This window comes from Marmota marmota, unplaced genomic scaffold, assembly GCF_001458135.2.
Source record: "Marmota marmota marmota unplaced genomic scaffold, marMar, whole genome shotgun sequence".
Lineage (NCBI taxonomy): Eukaryota > Metazoa > Chordata > Mammalia > Rodentia > Sciuridae > Marmota > Marmota marmota.
The window spans coordinates 28,924,953-28,942,369 of NW_025999990.1; the positions used below are offsets into that span (position 1 = coordinate 28,924,953).

At 52.9% G+C, this 17,417-nt stretch overlaps 1 protein-coding gene across 1 annotated transcript in view; it reads left to right on the forward strand.

Annotated features, from left to right (window-relative positions):
- The window catches only part of Celf4 (CUGBP Elav-like family member 4), a 293,998-nt gene that overhangs the window by 224,259 nt on the left and 52,322 nt on the right, over positions 1-17,417 (forward strand). The window contains 1 exon segment of the mRNA XM_048806309.1: positions 4,170-4,248. Coding sequence (XP_048662266.1) covers positions 4,170-4,248 — 79 coding nt within the window.

Genomic DNA, 17,417 nt, shown 5'->3' on the forward strand with positions numbered 1-17,417 from the left:
TGTTTTTAGAGCTATAAAGAAAGTGAAAGTACAAAAGCCCCGCTCTCTCCTTATTTACAGGGGAGCGTCCTTTTTTTTTGCTCTCTCTTTATTTACAGAGAGAGTTGCCCCGCTTTGGTTGCGGATCCCACTTACTTGGGATTAACCCCGCTTTGGTCGCGGATCCCATTTACCTGGGACTAACCGGTGCACCACCCCTGACTGCTGAAAGTTCTGAGTCCCGGGTTTTGGCACCACTTGTCGCGACCCCTTGCCCGCAAGGAAGACGCAACTCAGGAATCTTCTTTCAGCAGTTTATTCAGGCCCTTGATATTTCTTCTTCTTCCTCCCGGATGCCCCTCCCAGCCTTAATAAAGCATCTCAAGCCCCAATGCAAAGCTGCCACGTGGAGCTTTCTCATAGGGTGGTAAGGGATTGCGTGCCAATTCTCCATATTAGGAGTTGTTTATCACAGGCCACAGTGGAAGCCGGCGCCATCTTGTAATGGCGACCATAGTCTGCAGAAACGGCTCACCACAGGCAAGGTCAGGAGCAAGGGAAAGAAGTCCCCTTCAAGCCCAAGCCTAACTGAGAAACCCTCCCACCCCAGTCCAACAAGTCATTTCTGCTGAGAGTGGAGAAAGCACAGGATTATATTTTTTCTCACCATCTAGCCCAGCACCTCTCTGACAAGCCCTGCAAAGGCTATCTGGACACTGACAACCCTGAGCTCAGAATGAGACATGAAAAATCTCCTCAGGAGGCCCAGCACCATGAAAACCAAATCCATTCTGCTCCACTGATCTGCTTGGAGTACCCGTGGGTGCCCAGCCCAGGACTGAGGGCATGTTGGAGGCTGAAAAAGACCCCAGATGCCCCCTGTTTGAAAACCCACAGGGAACCTGGAAAGAAGCCAAGGGACCTGTGTGTGAGGGGGCGAGCCCAGCACCTAGCCATGGAGGAGCTCTGGCATGCTGTCCAGAGGTGACAGGAGAGTTCCCAAAGGGCATCTGACAAGCCTAAGACAGGAGCATGGGTCTGGGCATCACAAGCACCCGGGTTCCATGAACATGGAATCTTCATTCCCTCATTAAATTTACCATGGAAAATGGGACCAATCGTGTTAGAATTAGCTCTACCCAAGCCCCTGCCCAGCAACAGGACTCACCCCAACTGCTCTCAGGCCCACCCAGAGAAGACTGGTGTGGAACCCAGAAACAGGGAAGGAGTCTCCTCCCCGCAGCCCAGCCTTCTTCCCTACGTCGCCCCTAAGGATGAGGGATCTTCTAAGCACACTCTGACCCATCATGCAGCCTCCTGCACAGCCTCACTCCCTTTCTCAGCTCCACACACTTTATTCCTCAAAAGCGAGTCTAAATCCCTCACCCCAGGAAGGTCAATCCCCAGCCTTGGGTGTGCCTACTATATGGAAAAGAGGGCAGGATTCCCTGTAGTATCCTTTCCCCCTTGGGGGAATCTCCAGGCTTTCAGACTAGGGGATTTAGTCTCCTGCTGGGGCTGCCATAGCAAGATGACTGGGTAGCTCAATAACCAAGATGTATTTCTCCATGGTGGAGGCTGGAACTATGAGATCAAAGTTTGGGCAGGGTTGGTTTCCGGTGAGGGATTTCTTCCTGGCTTGAAGGGGATCCCCTTCTGGCTGTGTTCTCACATGGCCTTTTCTGTGGGCGTGTGCCCCTGACGTCTCTTCTTTTTCTCATAAGGACACCAGTCATGTGGGATTAGGGCTCCACCCTTATAATGCCATTTATCCTTAGTTACTTCCTAAAAAGTTCTATTTCCAAATATAGTCACATTGGGGGTTATAGCTTTACCTTGTGACTCTGGAGAGAGATGATTCAGTCCACAACAGGAACCCTACAAACTAGCCCTGAAGAATGAATAGGCTGTCAAGAGAAGGAGGAGGCTCAGGGGCAGGGAAAATTTGCAGACCCAGAGAATGGACTTGGAGAAAAAGAGGTGGAGGTAGAGGGAGGTGTGGTACAAGAGGACCAGATATCAGGATGAAGAGTTTGTATTAAGTTCAGTGGCACAAAGAACAGGACCCTAGGGCTGGGATGTAGCTCAGTGGTGGAGTGCTTTCCTAGCATGTGCAGGGCCCTGGGTTTGATCCTCAGTACTGCAGAGAGAGAGAGAGAGAGAGAGAGAGAGAGAGAGAGAGAACCTGGCACCAAACTGTCCTTTCCGCATGGATATTTTCCCCGCTGACTTCCTCCTTGGGCCCCTCCTCCAGAGCAGCTGGGGTCACTGATGGAAAATACAGGACAGCCAATCACATGACATCGTTAGCACTGCACCTGCCCCTCCTGGCTGAATCCCAGTTAGGTCTCCTCATTGGCAAGATGGAGATAATAATGCCTTCCTCAGAGAACTGTAAACTTACGTAAGCAAGAAGTCTGTAGAATTATGTGCAGGAGAATATGATGACCCAAACAGTGTCCAGGCATCCAGGCCAGACCGTGGGACCCTCCTGGAGTAGAGGAGGCTTGGGGGAAGACGAGGAGGAAGGGAGATCCCTGGAAGAAAGGATGAATCTAGAAAAGGATGGGATGTTGCATTTCAAAAAGCAAACCAGAAGTGACCTGGCTGCCCCCTGGAGCCCCTCTCCCTAGCCAGACACCTGGTGGACCTTCTAAACTCTCTCCTCAAGACCTAGAAAGGAGATTGTTTAGGGGAAACCAGAAACATCTTCATGTCCCTCTTTTTTCCCAGGGATTGGGGTTTGCTTTAACATGACAATTTCCTCTGCTGCCAGAGCTTATATACAAAGCACCTTTCTTTCCCTCAACTCCATCAGGAATGTCGAGTGGGGACCTGGTGGCAGATAATGACAGCCTAGCCCCTCTCAGTGGACTGGCCCCCTGTGCCCCTTCCCGGTCTGTTCTGCGTCCTGCCTCCTGCTTCTGTCCTTCCTTGCCATGGCTCTGCCCTTCCCCTGGCCTCGGCTTCACCTTGCTGAGTCACAGGCATCCTCACTCCCTGGCCCCCGCCACCACCGTTGTCTCGACACAGCCAAAACTCACTTTGAATCCTAGACGGGAAGGCAGGCGGCAGCTTGTGACTGGCTGGCCCGACTTCTGTTCCGGAGGGGAATTGGCAGCCCAGTCTAAAGGTGCATTAGGAAGCACAGAAACAGCCTTGGCAGGCCTGGTTCCCAGCCTCCTCCTGCCACAGGCGGCGTGGAGAAGCTCATGCCCTTCTTTCTGCCTTGGCTTCTCTATCTCTAAAACGGGGGTGCCCTGCTGCCCTGTCTGCCTCTAAGGGTCTGAGAAGGTGCAAGAAATGCACATGCAATAAGAGATCTAGAGGGACATGACAGGCAGAAACACTGGCAAAGACATAAAATACATGCTTTGGCATGATTTCTATTATTTTTATTGTCTGAAATACGATGAGAACGCAGGGCTGGCAAACTCACCCTGGTACAACAGGCAAGGGCTGAAGATGGGCTGCAGAGCCAGGATGCTTGGAGTTCAGAGACCCCTAGTGGCCCAAATGGGGCATTGACACGGATCCAGGCAAGAGGCCGGCAGCCAGCAAGCCTAGGGAGTCAGTCTGTTCCCTAGTGTCCTGCCGGCACCTAGACAGCACCAGAGACAAGTGGCCATGCCCACTCCACACATACCTTGAGGGGATTACCCTGGCTGCAATCAGGAGCCCTAGCCCTGAACTCTGCCTCAGTCGCCCCTGTCCCATAGGTCAAATCTTCCAGGGTGAAGTGAAGCTCAATGCCATGCCCTGGCCTAAGCAGGGGCTCTGTCTGCAACCAGAAACCAGCTTGATTCAGCAAAACCTGCTGCCTTCAGTGACTCAGGGCTGGGTCACAGATGAGCTTTGGGTACATGAGAGCCTCGTGGGTGTAGGAGATGGGGCAGGCATTCCGTCCACCTCGGATTCTGGTATCTGGCTAACAAGATCTGCTCAAAGTGGAGGAGGAGCCCCCAAAGGTTCTCCAATCCAGAGAAACCCCCTGAAATAAGGCGCCTACAGGCACTGTGCTGTGAAGGGAGATAGGCGGAGCTTTGGGAGGCTGAGCCTGTTAGCCTCAGTGTGTGGTCAGAGTATGGGTGGGTGTGGTCTAAGCACTTGCATCCATGTACCTGTGAGTGTGGGGTGCTGTCCCCTCCTCCCCAGGCCCACTCTAACATTGTCCCTGTGTTCTATTGCAGATGAACCGGCCAATCCAGGTGAAGCCCGCGGACAGCGAGAGCCGAGGAGGTAGTAGCTGCCTGCGCCAGCCCCCTTCACGTGAGGGCCCACTTGTCTCTGCCCCTCACTTCCCCTCTTCCCTTCCCTCTTGTCCGGGTGCAGCGACTCCTTGCTGCCTCCTCCTGTCTCTCTGGGGACCTCATGGTTGGGGATGGGGACAGGGCTTTGGAGTTTGGGGTGACTGATATGGATAGGCAGTGGGGGAAGGGGAGACTGGATTCAGCTGGCTGCTGGTCTGTGCCTCTAAGAAAACAAGTCACTTGTCTTAGGCATTTTTCTGCCTGCTCCTGGACACCCCAAAGGGCGTGTCCACTTCCATGATGTCAAGAAAAGCCCTGTTGACTATTCCAATAGATGCCTGACCAGGAGGTGGGCAGTGGATGTAGCTGTACCCAAAGAGTATGCAGGCTGGAGGGGGTATAGCTACGGTGGGGGCGGGTGGACAACAAGGCTGACATGGGACTAAAAATCAGAGAGGTTGTATTAACAGTGGACAGAGAAGTACATGGTCTCACCCATAAATGCTTGCCCCAGAATGCAGAGCCTGCCGGAGCCTGGCATGAGGTAGCCAAGCCCCACTGCAGAGCCCAGGTGTAAGGAACTGTCTCCCTGAAGCCCTGGCCAGCCAGAGGCAATTCTGTTTCCAGGGGATAGCCTCTCTAGAGTCACAGTGCCTTTATGGCTACTACTCACCTTCGCCTCAGTTCCAGGAGCAACCTGGGTCCACTCTGGGCACAGAACTGTCCCTAGCACCACCATCACACCCCATAGGGTCCAAACACACTCCAATTTTAAAGAAGACCTCCAGCACCAAATGTCAAGCCTCTACCACCCAAGTACTGGCTCCTCCTGCAACAAACTGCCCCATGGTGCAGAGCCTGTCTCACCTCACCCGATAAAGACAAAGAGACCTACCAGCCAAATGGAGGAAACCATTTGCAGACCCCTGCTAGTCTTCCCTTCCTGCCTTGCCTCCTGTGGGACGCGGGTATCATTCTTCCTGATGCTCCTGCTGACTGCCAGCCCCTTGCCACCTCTTACTGGGCCTCATGCCTACTGGGCCCTGCCCAGCCTCAGCCCCAAATTGTGCTCTCAGAGCACGAAACTCGGTCCCGGACCAGTCCAAAGACCCTCCAGGAAGCGCTCCCTCCTGGCCTCTGGTGAGAAGATCCACCCCAAGCACACACAAAAGCCCTACTAGATGGTAAGCTGAGCAGCCACACGGGAAGGACCAGGACAGAGAAGGAGGAACCATCTGCTCCAGCCTTTTCCAGCAATGGGAGAGGCCTTGGCCACCCTTCTACCTCAGAGGAAACTCCCACAGAATAGGAACTGCCTAGAAAGGGTCTAAAAATCCAGAACACTCCATCACACTCACTCAGAGAAATGTACCCTGAAAAAGTGACATTGGATACAGCTCCCTGCCCAAGGTCTCCCAGCCTACTCTTCCCCCGGCAGGCCTAGTGGGTCCAGCATGAGAGCCCAGGTAATAGGACAAAGAAATCAGTCACAACCATCTGCTGCCTCTTGGCCTGGAGCTCCTGGCTTCTTCTGCAAGTCCCCACCACCCTAGGCTGTCACCCAAGTGCCCATGTTCACCACCCTCCCCAGGCCTAGAACTTTCTACTCTTTGAGTCTTTCTGCCCCTTAGCTCAGCAGGGTACTAAGGAAGTTCTCTCTCCCTCACCCTTCGCCACTACAAAAATTTACCAGGGTTAAACTAAGGGCAAAAGATGAAATGAGCTAAAGCTACTTACAAATTTGGAGAGTTAATTGTGCTGGAGGGGATTGTAATGTGACTGATCACAGGTGGCCTGCTTGCCCCTCCCAGAACACTCCCTCATCCCCTCCAGCTCAGGCTGCTCAACTAGGCACAAGGCCTCTGTGGCTGAGGTCCCCCGCTCGCCTGGGCCTGGAGTTCACACACCAGGGCTTGGCTGGCATCTTTGTGCTGCTTGAAGGAGTCATGCCCCAAGATACAGACACACCACCCCAGGCCCACTGAGTCCTTCCTGTCCCGAGGATGCTGATAATACAGGTCCACTTAGTTGAGGGGTAAAGATGGCTCAGGTGTGAGGGGCCTGAGTGCGCAAAGCCTGCCTGGCGTAGGATGCCTGCTTCTGTTCTTTCCCTGGATAATAAGAGTACATCCTCACTCTTCCTTACCTAGGACTCATGAGGCTAATGGCAGAGCAAGGGGCCTCTCCTGGAAACCATCTCCAGTAGGCAGGCACAGCAGAGCCAGGGTCCCTGGTCACCCAGGCATGCAGGGACTCACCTGCAGCACCCTGTTCAGGTAGCTGGACCAGGATGCAGCGTCAGAGGGAAATCTCAAGAGTACACAGGTAGCTTGCACAGTAGTCCTAGATGGGTGCCCCGAGGAAGGGACAGCTAGAAGCGTTGGAGGAAGTGACATTTGAAGAGGGTCAATTCTGGTCTTGAAGGAGGGGAGATTCCACACCTGGAAGAGAACAAGAATGGCATGAACAAGGCCCCACCCAGTCTGCAGCTGAAGGGGGTGGGCAATGCCCTCTGCCCAGCAGCCCAGCTGAGCGCTACCTCTAGCCCTGTCGTCCCTCACTTGCCTGGGAGGCAATGGCTCTCTGACTCGGAGTTGCTAACCTCATCTCCTTTCTCCCATATATCTCCTGCCACTGACGCTTGCCCCAAGCCAGATTAATCAGCTCTTTTATTCTTCCTGCGGTAGAAAGGGGAGAAAGAGAGCCAAACCTAAACATCTATCTATTAATTGCATATTCAATATTAAACAGTGAGATGGTCCTGAGTCAGCATTATCACCAAGCAATTTTTTTTTAAAGAAAGTTGGTTTAAAATAATTTAATATCCATTAAATACTTCTTGGGAGGGGAGTAGGGAGGAAAACTTAAAACAGATTAAAGAAACAGGGGAAAGAAGAATGTGGAAGGACTGTGGCGGGGAGAGTGGGGTCAAAAAGGAGGATGTGAGGGGAGATGGGAAGGAGGAGAGAAGAGAAGAAAGAAGGAAGTGAGAGCAGTAGAGAGATGAGGGGGGGAAGCAGAAGGAAGAGAGAGAGAGAGAGACCTGAAGAAAATGGGTTGGGGGAGGAGAATGCAGGGGCAAGAAAGGACATGACCCCACAGGAAGTGGGCCCCAGCCCTGCTCACTGGTGAGTCCTGTCCTCACCCCAGTTCTGGGAACTTCCCTTTCCAACCACACAGTGTCCCAGAGACTTGATATAGGATACATATGCCCCTGTGACCTCCACCCAGCTCCCTCTGGTAGCACTTGATGCCGGTAAGCAGCATTTTCTGCTCAGGAAACATGTTGGGGCCCTGGCCAGGTCAGGAGGAAGCTTCCTCTGCCTCACCACACCGGAGGCTGCAGCCCATCAATGGGCTTCTCTGCCCATTCTCCTTCTTCTAGAGGTCACATCAGCCCACATGCATGAGAACAGGGCCTCTGGGAATGGTCATGGATGGAATATGGGCAAGAGGTCTGTGAGTGCAGGGCCTGAGGCTGGCAGGCCACTGTCCTGGCAGGAGCTCAGATCTTCTTCTCCAATGCGAGGTTAGGCCTACCACATGAGAGGCAAAGTGGAGGCCGGGCCCAGCAGGGTCTCAGAGTAACCAGACCAACTTTTGGTAGGTCACTGTCTTCAAACATCCAGGTTTGATGCATCAGGGAGCCTCCCTGAGGGGAATGCAGCCTTCCAGGGTGTGCCATCCCCACCCCCAGGTCTGGGAACTGGAACCCTCACGTGCACAATACATACAGCTCGTCATCTCTGTGGCAGAATCAGGCACAATTGCTTAGACACACTGCCAAAAGCAGTCACCAGCTCACACAGACCTTTGACTGTGGCAGGTAAGGCCCAAATTAGAAGGAAGGACAAGCTGCTAAGGAGCTCCCAAGTTCCTCCCTGGCCAGTGGGGACTGTTCTGGGGAGGCCTTTGCCAGGCTCAGGGAAGGGAGGCTGAGAATCTGGATGGAGGCCCCGTAAGCCAGGGGTGGAGGTCAGATGAATGCAGGAAGGGGCTGCGCCTGCCATAATGAGATCCTGTTTTCCCCCACTGACTACAGGACGGGGGGTAGACTGGAGAGGGACCAGTGGGGAGCAGTCCTGAGCTTCAGCCATGAAGGGAGCTCCTAGAGGTATTTGTAGTAAACTACTATAGGCAGACATCCCAGGGAAGCTTCTAGAAGGCGAAGAAACTTCTTTATGCCCCACCCACCCTCCCCAAATCCTGTAGAGTTGCCTGGAGCTAAACTATCCCATTGAAGCTTCCATTTGCTCAGGGGGCCTTCGTTTCTAGAGTTGGCACGCCTGTGCCCCTCTCTCTCTGATTTCTGTGTACCTGTCTCTTAACTTGTCTCTGGTGGGACCTGGGCAGGGCAAGGAAGGCATCAGAGGTTTAGGGCAGATGCAACAGCCATGATTTACTCCATTTCCACTTGGAGCCCGGAGGCAGGTGCTGGCCAAGTCATTTAGCCACGGTCTCTCGGCCTTTTGCTGCCCCTGGTACATTTAACGGCATCTTCAGGGTGTCCTTCCCCTCACTGCATAGCACTGGTGTGGTGGCAGAGTCCCGCTGGGCCGGCTAATGAGGTTGGACACAATGCGTGTGACGCAGCTCCCAGGCCCTCCCGGAGGCCACGTTCCCCACCATAAACCCAGGCCGACTCCCTCCTCCCAGCCCCTCCACCATCTGTAGCCCCATCGGGTCCTGTGGCTTTTTAAATCCTATTAAGTTCCTCATCTCTCCTCCAAGCATTATTTTATTTCTAAACAGACAAACCAAGTGCTGTCCATGCGGGCTCTGAGGGGCTGTTGAGGACCAGCTGAGGGGCATTGGGCCCAAGTGGGGCAGCTGCATGCTCCTGCAATGGTTCTGGCCCTGGGACACGGCCTGGGAGACCCATGGCTGCAATTGTTGACCTCCCAATGCTGCATTTCTCACTTCCAGACTCTCTTGGCTGTTCAATTCTGTACACTGGAAAGGCAATTTAGCCAGCGTTCAGATGAAATGGACGTGTAGGCTGGTCCCGTTTTATAAAAACGCAATATACAAAAGTGTCTATTTTCCAATCTATGGAGGCAATGAATGACTGTCTAGACAGGAACTCCTGGGGGAGCTGAAACCCCTCAGGGTTCTGCCGAGGAAGCCCTCAGGCCAGGCAGGAGGGGCGTCAGAGATTTGGAAAGCAGAAGGCCAGGTGAAGACTAATCTAAAATTCTCCTGAATCAGTAAGGAAAAAGGGCCCTATCCTGGCCTAGCACATCCTCCTTCTAGGAAGATCAGAGTGAGCAGAGCAGAGCGGACCCAGCCCAGCCCAGAGGGATGAGAAGGTGTCTGATGACCGAGGTCCCAAAGAGGCCCCTGAAGAAGAAGGGACCGAAACCTTAGGGAATGAATTTCTTCATTTCCCCACCAGACCCTGTTCCAGACCAGGGCGTGCTCAGCTCCTGAGACGGCACCACCCTCCTTCTCCAGGGCTGTGGCTTTGCTCTGGGACCCTGGGTGAGAAGGCATCATGGCAAACNGCCCCTCCCCTTTTTTATCAAGTAGCAAAGCCACCACAGTCTTTCTCAGTCTTCTTTTCCAGGAATTAGAACTCCTGTTTTCTCTGCCTGTCCTATCCTGTCCCTCCTGAGATTTCTCAAGTTGTACAATAGGTCATGAACAAGCCCCATGGTTCCTTGAAACATCCCAAACCCATGTCCCAGCAGATTATTTGCATACTTAATTTCTAGATTTATTTTGGACTGATATTTAAGGAAAGACATTATAGTACTCAGCTTGAGAAGTTCAGGTGAAGCTTAAGACAGCACAGCATAGACAGTCTGGGGTACACTGGGAGCAGCCTGGGAAAGAAGCCGCTGTGGGCCCAGCCAGGTCTGAGAGATTTGGAAGGGCTGCAGATTAGACACCTAATGACCGGTCCAGGTCCAGGTTGACCACCCAGGGCAAGGCTTCCCTGATGGTCAGGAAGTTCTATCATATATCTGACAACCATTCCTCCCATTTTTTAAGTATTTCCAACATTCTCTACATCCTGGGATAGCATCGCCCTGCCCTGGGGTTTTGTTCTCAATAATTTCTGTTCTTTTTAACTAAAAACTTAAAGGAATCTTTGGCTTATTTATCCAATCCCTTTTTAAAATAGTTTTTTAAAAATCCAGGAAGCCCTCTGCAGTTTACACAACTGGACCCAAATAGCAGCTGCGTGAAGCTAGGTCTTTGTGTCTGGGGAGGGAAGTGGCTGGTAGGGAAGGGTCCCTAGGGAGGGCCAAGAAGGCTCCAGAGGGGCAGACAACACATTATAAATATATCTGTAATTCCCGCCATAGGTGCGAAAATATAATTAACTGCAAACCTGCTGAATTTAAATGGACTTTGGGTTTTCAGCTGGGGGAGGGGGTGTTGATTGATCTGCATTTTGTTGTTGAAGTTTTTTTAATGCGTTGGGAAAGTTGAGTTGAGACTCGCAGCTCCTCCACAAATTCCCTCTGGCCCTGGCTAATTTAGCAAAGGATTGTTTCGGGGGAAATGGGATATTAATCATAGCAAATGGCCTTCTGGATGATATTTAAAAGTTGCCTCCTGCCTGTGTGCCCAGGAATAGGAATGACAGAGAAAGAGAACCAGGCCCCCTCTGGTGTCCCAGCCCATCACCAATCCTATGGCATCCCGTCCCCAGCACTGTGTCAGCAAGGAGGAGCGTGATCCCACTTCTTGAAAGATGGGTTAGATGAGAAAGTTCACAGTGAGAACTTTCTGGGCCAAGCTGTCCTCAGTGCTATATTGAGTGAACCCTAGCATGGGTGTCATGTGTCCAATGTCCCCGCACACCCTACGGAGTACAGCCTGATAACAGCATGGGCGTGGCAAGGGCATGGAGAGGGGAGAGTGGGAAGAGACAGTGAGTACCAGAGTTGAGAGGAAGCAGCACCTGCCTGCCCTCAAAGGATGCTCTCCAAGAGTAAAGCTTCCAGGCTAGGAAAATGATCTGAGTCCGGGCAGGTGCAGGGCACCTCCATAGCCAGAAAGGGGATCTACTATGAGAAAAGACATGATATGAGAACCCTGAGTCCCAGAAGCTATTTTACATGGAGGTATTTATGCAGGGGAGGCCATCTGAGGCCTTTGGGCAAGCAAGTGACATGGTAGAAGTGATGCTTTAGAAACAGGAGTCTGGGGAATTCTCAGCTACATGGTGGAGAGCCAGAGTAGGGAGGTGGACAGGCACAGGGCTGGGCTTCAGAGCCAGGTTCCTTGATTCCAATTCCTTGTCAGGCTGCCCAACCCTGAGAGCTGCATCCTCCTATTGCAAAGCGATGTCATTTCTCCCCTGAGCCACCATAGGTAGAACAGTCTGAGAACGGTGGCATCTCCCCTGATGGCACCTAATGGCACTTCATCATCCAAACCCTGGTCAGTCCAGCCAGTTAGACTGTCTTCTTAGCTCTTCCCCAGTGGCTTCCCAGCTCAGTTATCATTTTATTTTTAGAGTCTAGTTCATGGGAGAAGAGGGGAGGTGGTAGGGTGGGGAGTCTGACAAGGTTAGATGAACCAAGTGCTAATAGAAAGTATATGCCCAGGGTTGGAGATGAATTGATCACATGAATTTCCAGAATGGGACAGGACAAGGAAGCTTTGTGTCTTCCTGGAGGTGGTGACAATGGGGATGATAGGGAGCATTTAGATTCAGTATCATGGACAAAGTCGTGAAAATAGAGAGAAGCAAGACAAACACATGGCATCTGACATTCTTAAATATTATCACAAAAGAATTGGCTTGGCTGGGCTGGGGTTGTGGCTCAGAGGTAGAGCGCTTGCCTAGCATGTGTGAGGCACTGAGTTCGACCCTCAGCACAACATAAAGTAAAATAAAGACATTGTGTCCGCCTATAACTAAAAAATAAATAATTTTAAAAAATAATTGGCTTCTCTGGAGAGACGAGTCCACTTTCTGGAATAGGAAGACCCATATTTGGTGCACTGCGGTCTAATGGCTCCTGCATTCCAGGGCATGCACAACTATGCTCACATGCATGCAGTCTGAGTCTGGGGATCTTGTCTCTCCTGGTCCTTTGGCCCAAGCATTTAGGCCCATGAATTATCATGTCTTGTTTCTCTATTCGTGCTCCCTGTGCTTCCTCCAGATCAGACAGTCCCTGTTGGACCTGCTACTACTCCAGCCTGACCAGGGCAGATGGAGTACAGAGGACCAGTGAGTACTTCCAGAGCTCTGAAAGTAGATAATTAGAGACAAATAGTCCTCAGTCCTGTCATTCAGTCATCCAGAGCTTCCAGTCCGTGTGCCTTGAGTCTTGCAGTGACCCTGCACAGGTGGCTAGACATCACCCCACTTATGGAGAGGGGAAACAACAGCTGACAGAGAAGGGGTGACTTCCCCAAGACCACACAGCCAGTAATCAGTTTTCATGCTTCAGTCCTGGGGAGGCCTCCACGCCTTGCTGGCTCCCCACAGGACTGGGCTGGGCTGTGCTGGGCTGCCAACCCCCAGAGTTCTCTCAGCATCTGTGCTGACCACCAGGTCCACAGAGGATGAGGCTGGACCACCAGCTGCAGGATGGACAACTCCCACTCCTCACTCATGCCCTTTGGGAGTGGGAGCTAGAAGACCTGTGTAGATGCAGGCCCTGGACAGGGTGTCAGGGTACCAAAGAAAGACCTCCACCATGAGGCGAGGAGTAGGCACCTCTGCCACAAGGGGGTGGGCAGAGGGCATGCGAATTAAGCCATAGGTTCAAGAGCCCTCTGTCACCATGAAATACAGACCTCAAAGCCACTCCTGCCCTGCCTAATACCTGCTGCCTTCAGAACACTAGGCCCATACTCCCCTTGGACAGTCCCTCTCTGACCCTCCTCAGCTTCCTGGCTGCACTCATCATCTAAACCCTGGTCAGTCCAGCCAGTTAGACTGTCTGCTTAGCTCTTCCCCACTGGCTTCGCAGCTCAGAGCTTCTTTCCTGCCCTCTGTGTGCACCGTAAAGTCAACCATGGGTGTTTCTCATCTGTGAAGACTGTGTCCTTCTTGAGGGCAGGCGTGTCTGTCATCCCCAGAGGCCCACTGGACACCAGGCCTTGCATGATGCCAGTCTCCCACCTGTGTCTTTTAACAGGAACCTGCTCCGCCCTGCAGGCTGTCTGCGGGTCTAGAAGCAGCCCTCGTTTTCTTCTCCCCACCCCTAAGCCCTACAGGCAGGGGTGGGGGTGGGCAGTGGGGCCGGTGCCACTGACATTGGCATTCTCCTTGCAGCACATCTTAATAATTTAATGGCTATTAGCAGGGACGCTGTGGTGGGGGGGAGGGGGCCGCGGGGGGAAGATTTATAGAGAGAATTCACTCCAGGTTGGGGTTTTGTCTTCCTCTGTTTTCCTGGCATTTATCATGCATGTTTTAATTTGGATCGGAGAGTTGCTACCATCTGGCCATTATCGCAAAGAAATATTCATTTTCGCTGAGTGACACGGGCTCCATTCATCACAGAGTGTGCTGATTGCCCTGTGAGTGTGGGGCTGCACTTTCTCCTTCATTGGAAATGAACCTTGAGCTGTGAGCAGGTCCAATTTGCCAGGAGCAGAGCCACAGGGTGAGCAGCTGCCACTGACCCTCCCAGCCAGGCAGACAGGAGGCACTTCAGAGGACAGCCATCACACTTTCCTGCCTCCCCAACCGCTCCCCAGGGAGGTCTTGGGGTCCATCTCAATCTCACCCCAGGCTCCTGAAAAACAGTTTCCTTATCAGTCCCCAGGTCCAGGGTAGTCAGACCAGAGAAGTGGCAAAGGAGACCCTCTGCCCTTTCCCTGGGCCCCCACCTCTAACAGAGTCACTGGTGCTATCCCATCAAGAGTGTACTTGGCTTGAGCCATCTGTCTCCACCAGAACATCACTCTATTGGTGTCATTTGAGGTCAGGGCCATGTGGGGGGACTGCAGGGCCATGTGGGGGACTGCAGGGCCATGTGGGGGACTGCAGGGCCTCCTTGATCTCTCCTCACGTATGATGGCACCATGAAGGCTGGGTCCATGGGAAGAGGTGAATCTGCCTCCAACTGGGACATTTCTTTTTATTGACCTGTCACTCACCATGGCACGCTATCAGGGTCTGCTGAAGGTCTCTTGTCACCTGTGGGCATCGGCCCAAACATAAGGCTGGGACCCCTTAATTAGACTGGACCCTGCTTCAAACCCACTCAGTAAGCAGTCATTCTGGTCTGCAAAACAGAGACAGGAGGAGAAAACTCTCTTCCTTGTAGTTGGAAGTTGGGGCTAAGAATTGGTTGGGCCCCTCTGGATTGAATGCCCTCCTGGGAGGAAGGGTTAAGAAGTAGGGTTTGACACAATCACCATGAAGTCACACACCCAGCCGAAAGAGATTCAGATTCATAGGAATGAAGACTGGAGCAGAGCAGTTCCCCCCACCCCACCTCTGCCAGCATTAGGTACTCCAAGGGGAGGAATGAATTAGGGATGGCGCCACAGAGTGATATTTGCCTTGCCAGAAAGAGCTTTCATCTACAGTTACTTTCCTCCAGGTCTTGGCAGGTACCCAGGGCTGACTGACTCTTTCCCTTTCTTAGGGTCTGGAATCAGACCCTAAGCCTAAGGCTCCAATCCCCCAACAGGACTCAGGATTAACCAAGGCCTAAGGGACCCAGCTGAATCCAAGGGCAGGCCTCTGTGAGCTTTGGTGCCTCTTCCCCGTTAGGGCAGAAAGCCACGGGCCACTATCCATCCAGCCCCAATACACTGACTGTTCTGAAAGCACCGAGTGACGGTCCATTTCTGGCACTCCATACCCTTACAGAGACAGATGTCAAGGAGACTCTTGGCTATGGAGAGTTCGCAGTCTAGCTGGGGACTTGGGTAAAATCAATGAAACAACCAGAAGAAAAGGCAGTCAATCCACTGAGTAGACCATAATAAGTGTCACCAGGTGCTAACAGGAAACCAGCTGACTTTCACAGCCCCCCACCCCACCCCAGGGGCCAGGACCTTCCTGTGTGTCTGTGTTTCTTTCCCCCAACTCCATGACTTAGGTATTATTGCTCCATTCATTGTATACATGAAGCAAATGAGGCTCAAGGGTTCATGTGCTGGGTCATCAGCTGGTGGATGGAGTGGCTAGGAAGAAGGTAGGCCTCTGATTCCCAGGCTACCTGGCTCCCAACACCTCCCCACTGGGGGTCTGGAAAAGCATGAATGGCATTGTGTAGGAGACTGCATTTCAAATGGTAGGAATAGGCAGTGACCTGGCCAGGACCTGCAAAAAGGCCAGGAGGGGAGCAGAAACATTCTTCACAGGGGACCTGCGTCCTGTCCCTAGCCCTAGCTTTCTACCCTGGCAGTTGTTAAACCAAATTAGCAGGGCCTGCCAGACCTCTCCTCCCTCCAGCAGCCTAGGGTGGGGTCTCCTCTCCTGGTGGAATGCCGAGACATTCTGGAAGGTGTGAGGGGGTGGGGCTGGGCCCCCACCAGAACACTGCCTGCGCCTCCTCCCCTGGAACTCATTCAGTGACACCAGCAGCTCTGAAACATCTGCTCCTCCATCCCGGACCCACAATTTGAATAAATTACCCCGACGTGGCAGCAGCCTGTTATTAATGGCTCGAGTTTTATAAGATGCTTTAGTTTAATAACACTGTAGCCCGCCGCTGCGCCTCTCCCGGATATTTTTATATTTCGCCCCTTCGCCTCCCCCTGCCCCTTGCACCCTGCGGGCGCCTCCAGGGCTCCGTCCCAGCCACGCACACACCCCTCCCATCGCCCCTCCCTAGCGCTCTGTCGCCCACTCCTGGCCCCCAACTGCGCCCCAGTCCTCCCTTCCACCACACCATGCTCCCCCACTACACCGCACCAACTGTCACCTTCACAGAGACAGGTGGGGGACGCCAAGTTGAGTGCCTCTCCCCCTAAAGAAGCCCACCAGGACCACGTGGCTGAGGGCGGGCGGTGCATAGAGGACACAGTCCCCAGGCCCTTTGGTTCTGGGCTCCTCACTCTACAGCCAGTGCTCTGCGGACCTGGCAGGAGCTGGAGAGAGGGTTGCCTCTTCCCAGTTGGTCTGGCAGCGCCACAGCTTGAGGCCCGAGCTGCCCTGGGGTTCTTCATCCTTTTGTTGGTTTGTCTTCGGGCCCACCAGTGCTCCTGGCCCCTTCTGCAGGAAGCCCTCCCAGATTACAGTGGCCAACACCTTCAATAGCCCTTTGGGCTCTTCCTACAGTGGCAGCTTCATCTCTTCCCCACTGCCCTCTGCCCAGCATTTTCATCCGCCTGCCTTCTCATGGACTGCTCTGGGGCCTGACCAGCCCCTAACCCTTAGTCATCCCTTCTAGAATCTCTAATTAACAGTAGGTGCTCACACGTGTTTTCAGTGTGGCATCTTCAACAAGTCTCTGTGCAGTGTTTGTGAGGGTCTGGCCTTGGGCAAAGATGGATATACTCTCAGAGAGGGAGGAAGTAGGCCAAGGTGTGGGGTAGGGGTGGGTTAGTTGGGGATATAGGATAGAAAAGGTTGCCTTCAAATAAGTAGCCAGTGGATTCATGTCCTCAACCGGTTCCAAAAATGTAATCCACAATCACCCAGCAGGAAGCACAGAGATAGGACACAAGCTCCTTGCTGGCGGGTGGCTGGCACCCCACTGGAAATGGCCCCAGATTGGGGAGCCTGCTTCCTGGAACACCCTAGAGTGACTGTGTCTGGAAACCGAAGGAAAGGGCGTGGCATGGGGGCTAGTATGTCCCCTCAGACAGGAGGCCAAACTTGCAGACTGTCTCCCAGAGGGTCCCAAGAGCCCAGATGTGGCAAGCCCCAGAGAGGACTACTTGTAGGACACTTCCACGCCAGGGCCAAATTTAACTGTATAGTTCCCTGCTCCTAGGGACCCACGGGTGAGTCATTCACTGACTCTGGAAGGATGTGCTGTGCCCCCTTTCCTCCCCACTCCACCCTTACCCACCCAAGGGCTGCAGGAAACTCAGGCTCTGGCTGCTTCCCATTTGCTCTAATGTTACTGCGGGACTCCGTCTTTTGCTAAGAGCCCCACCATTATAACATAATTACTGCTGAAAATGACCTTTAAAATATGTTTTAAATTCAAAATGTCTTTAAACCCTTCACTGAGCACCATTTTTCAATTTCAACGACTGTTTTCCTTTTTGGGGGAAGTGAGGAGTGGGGAGTGAAGGAAGGAGCCC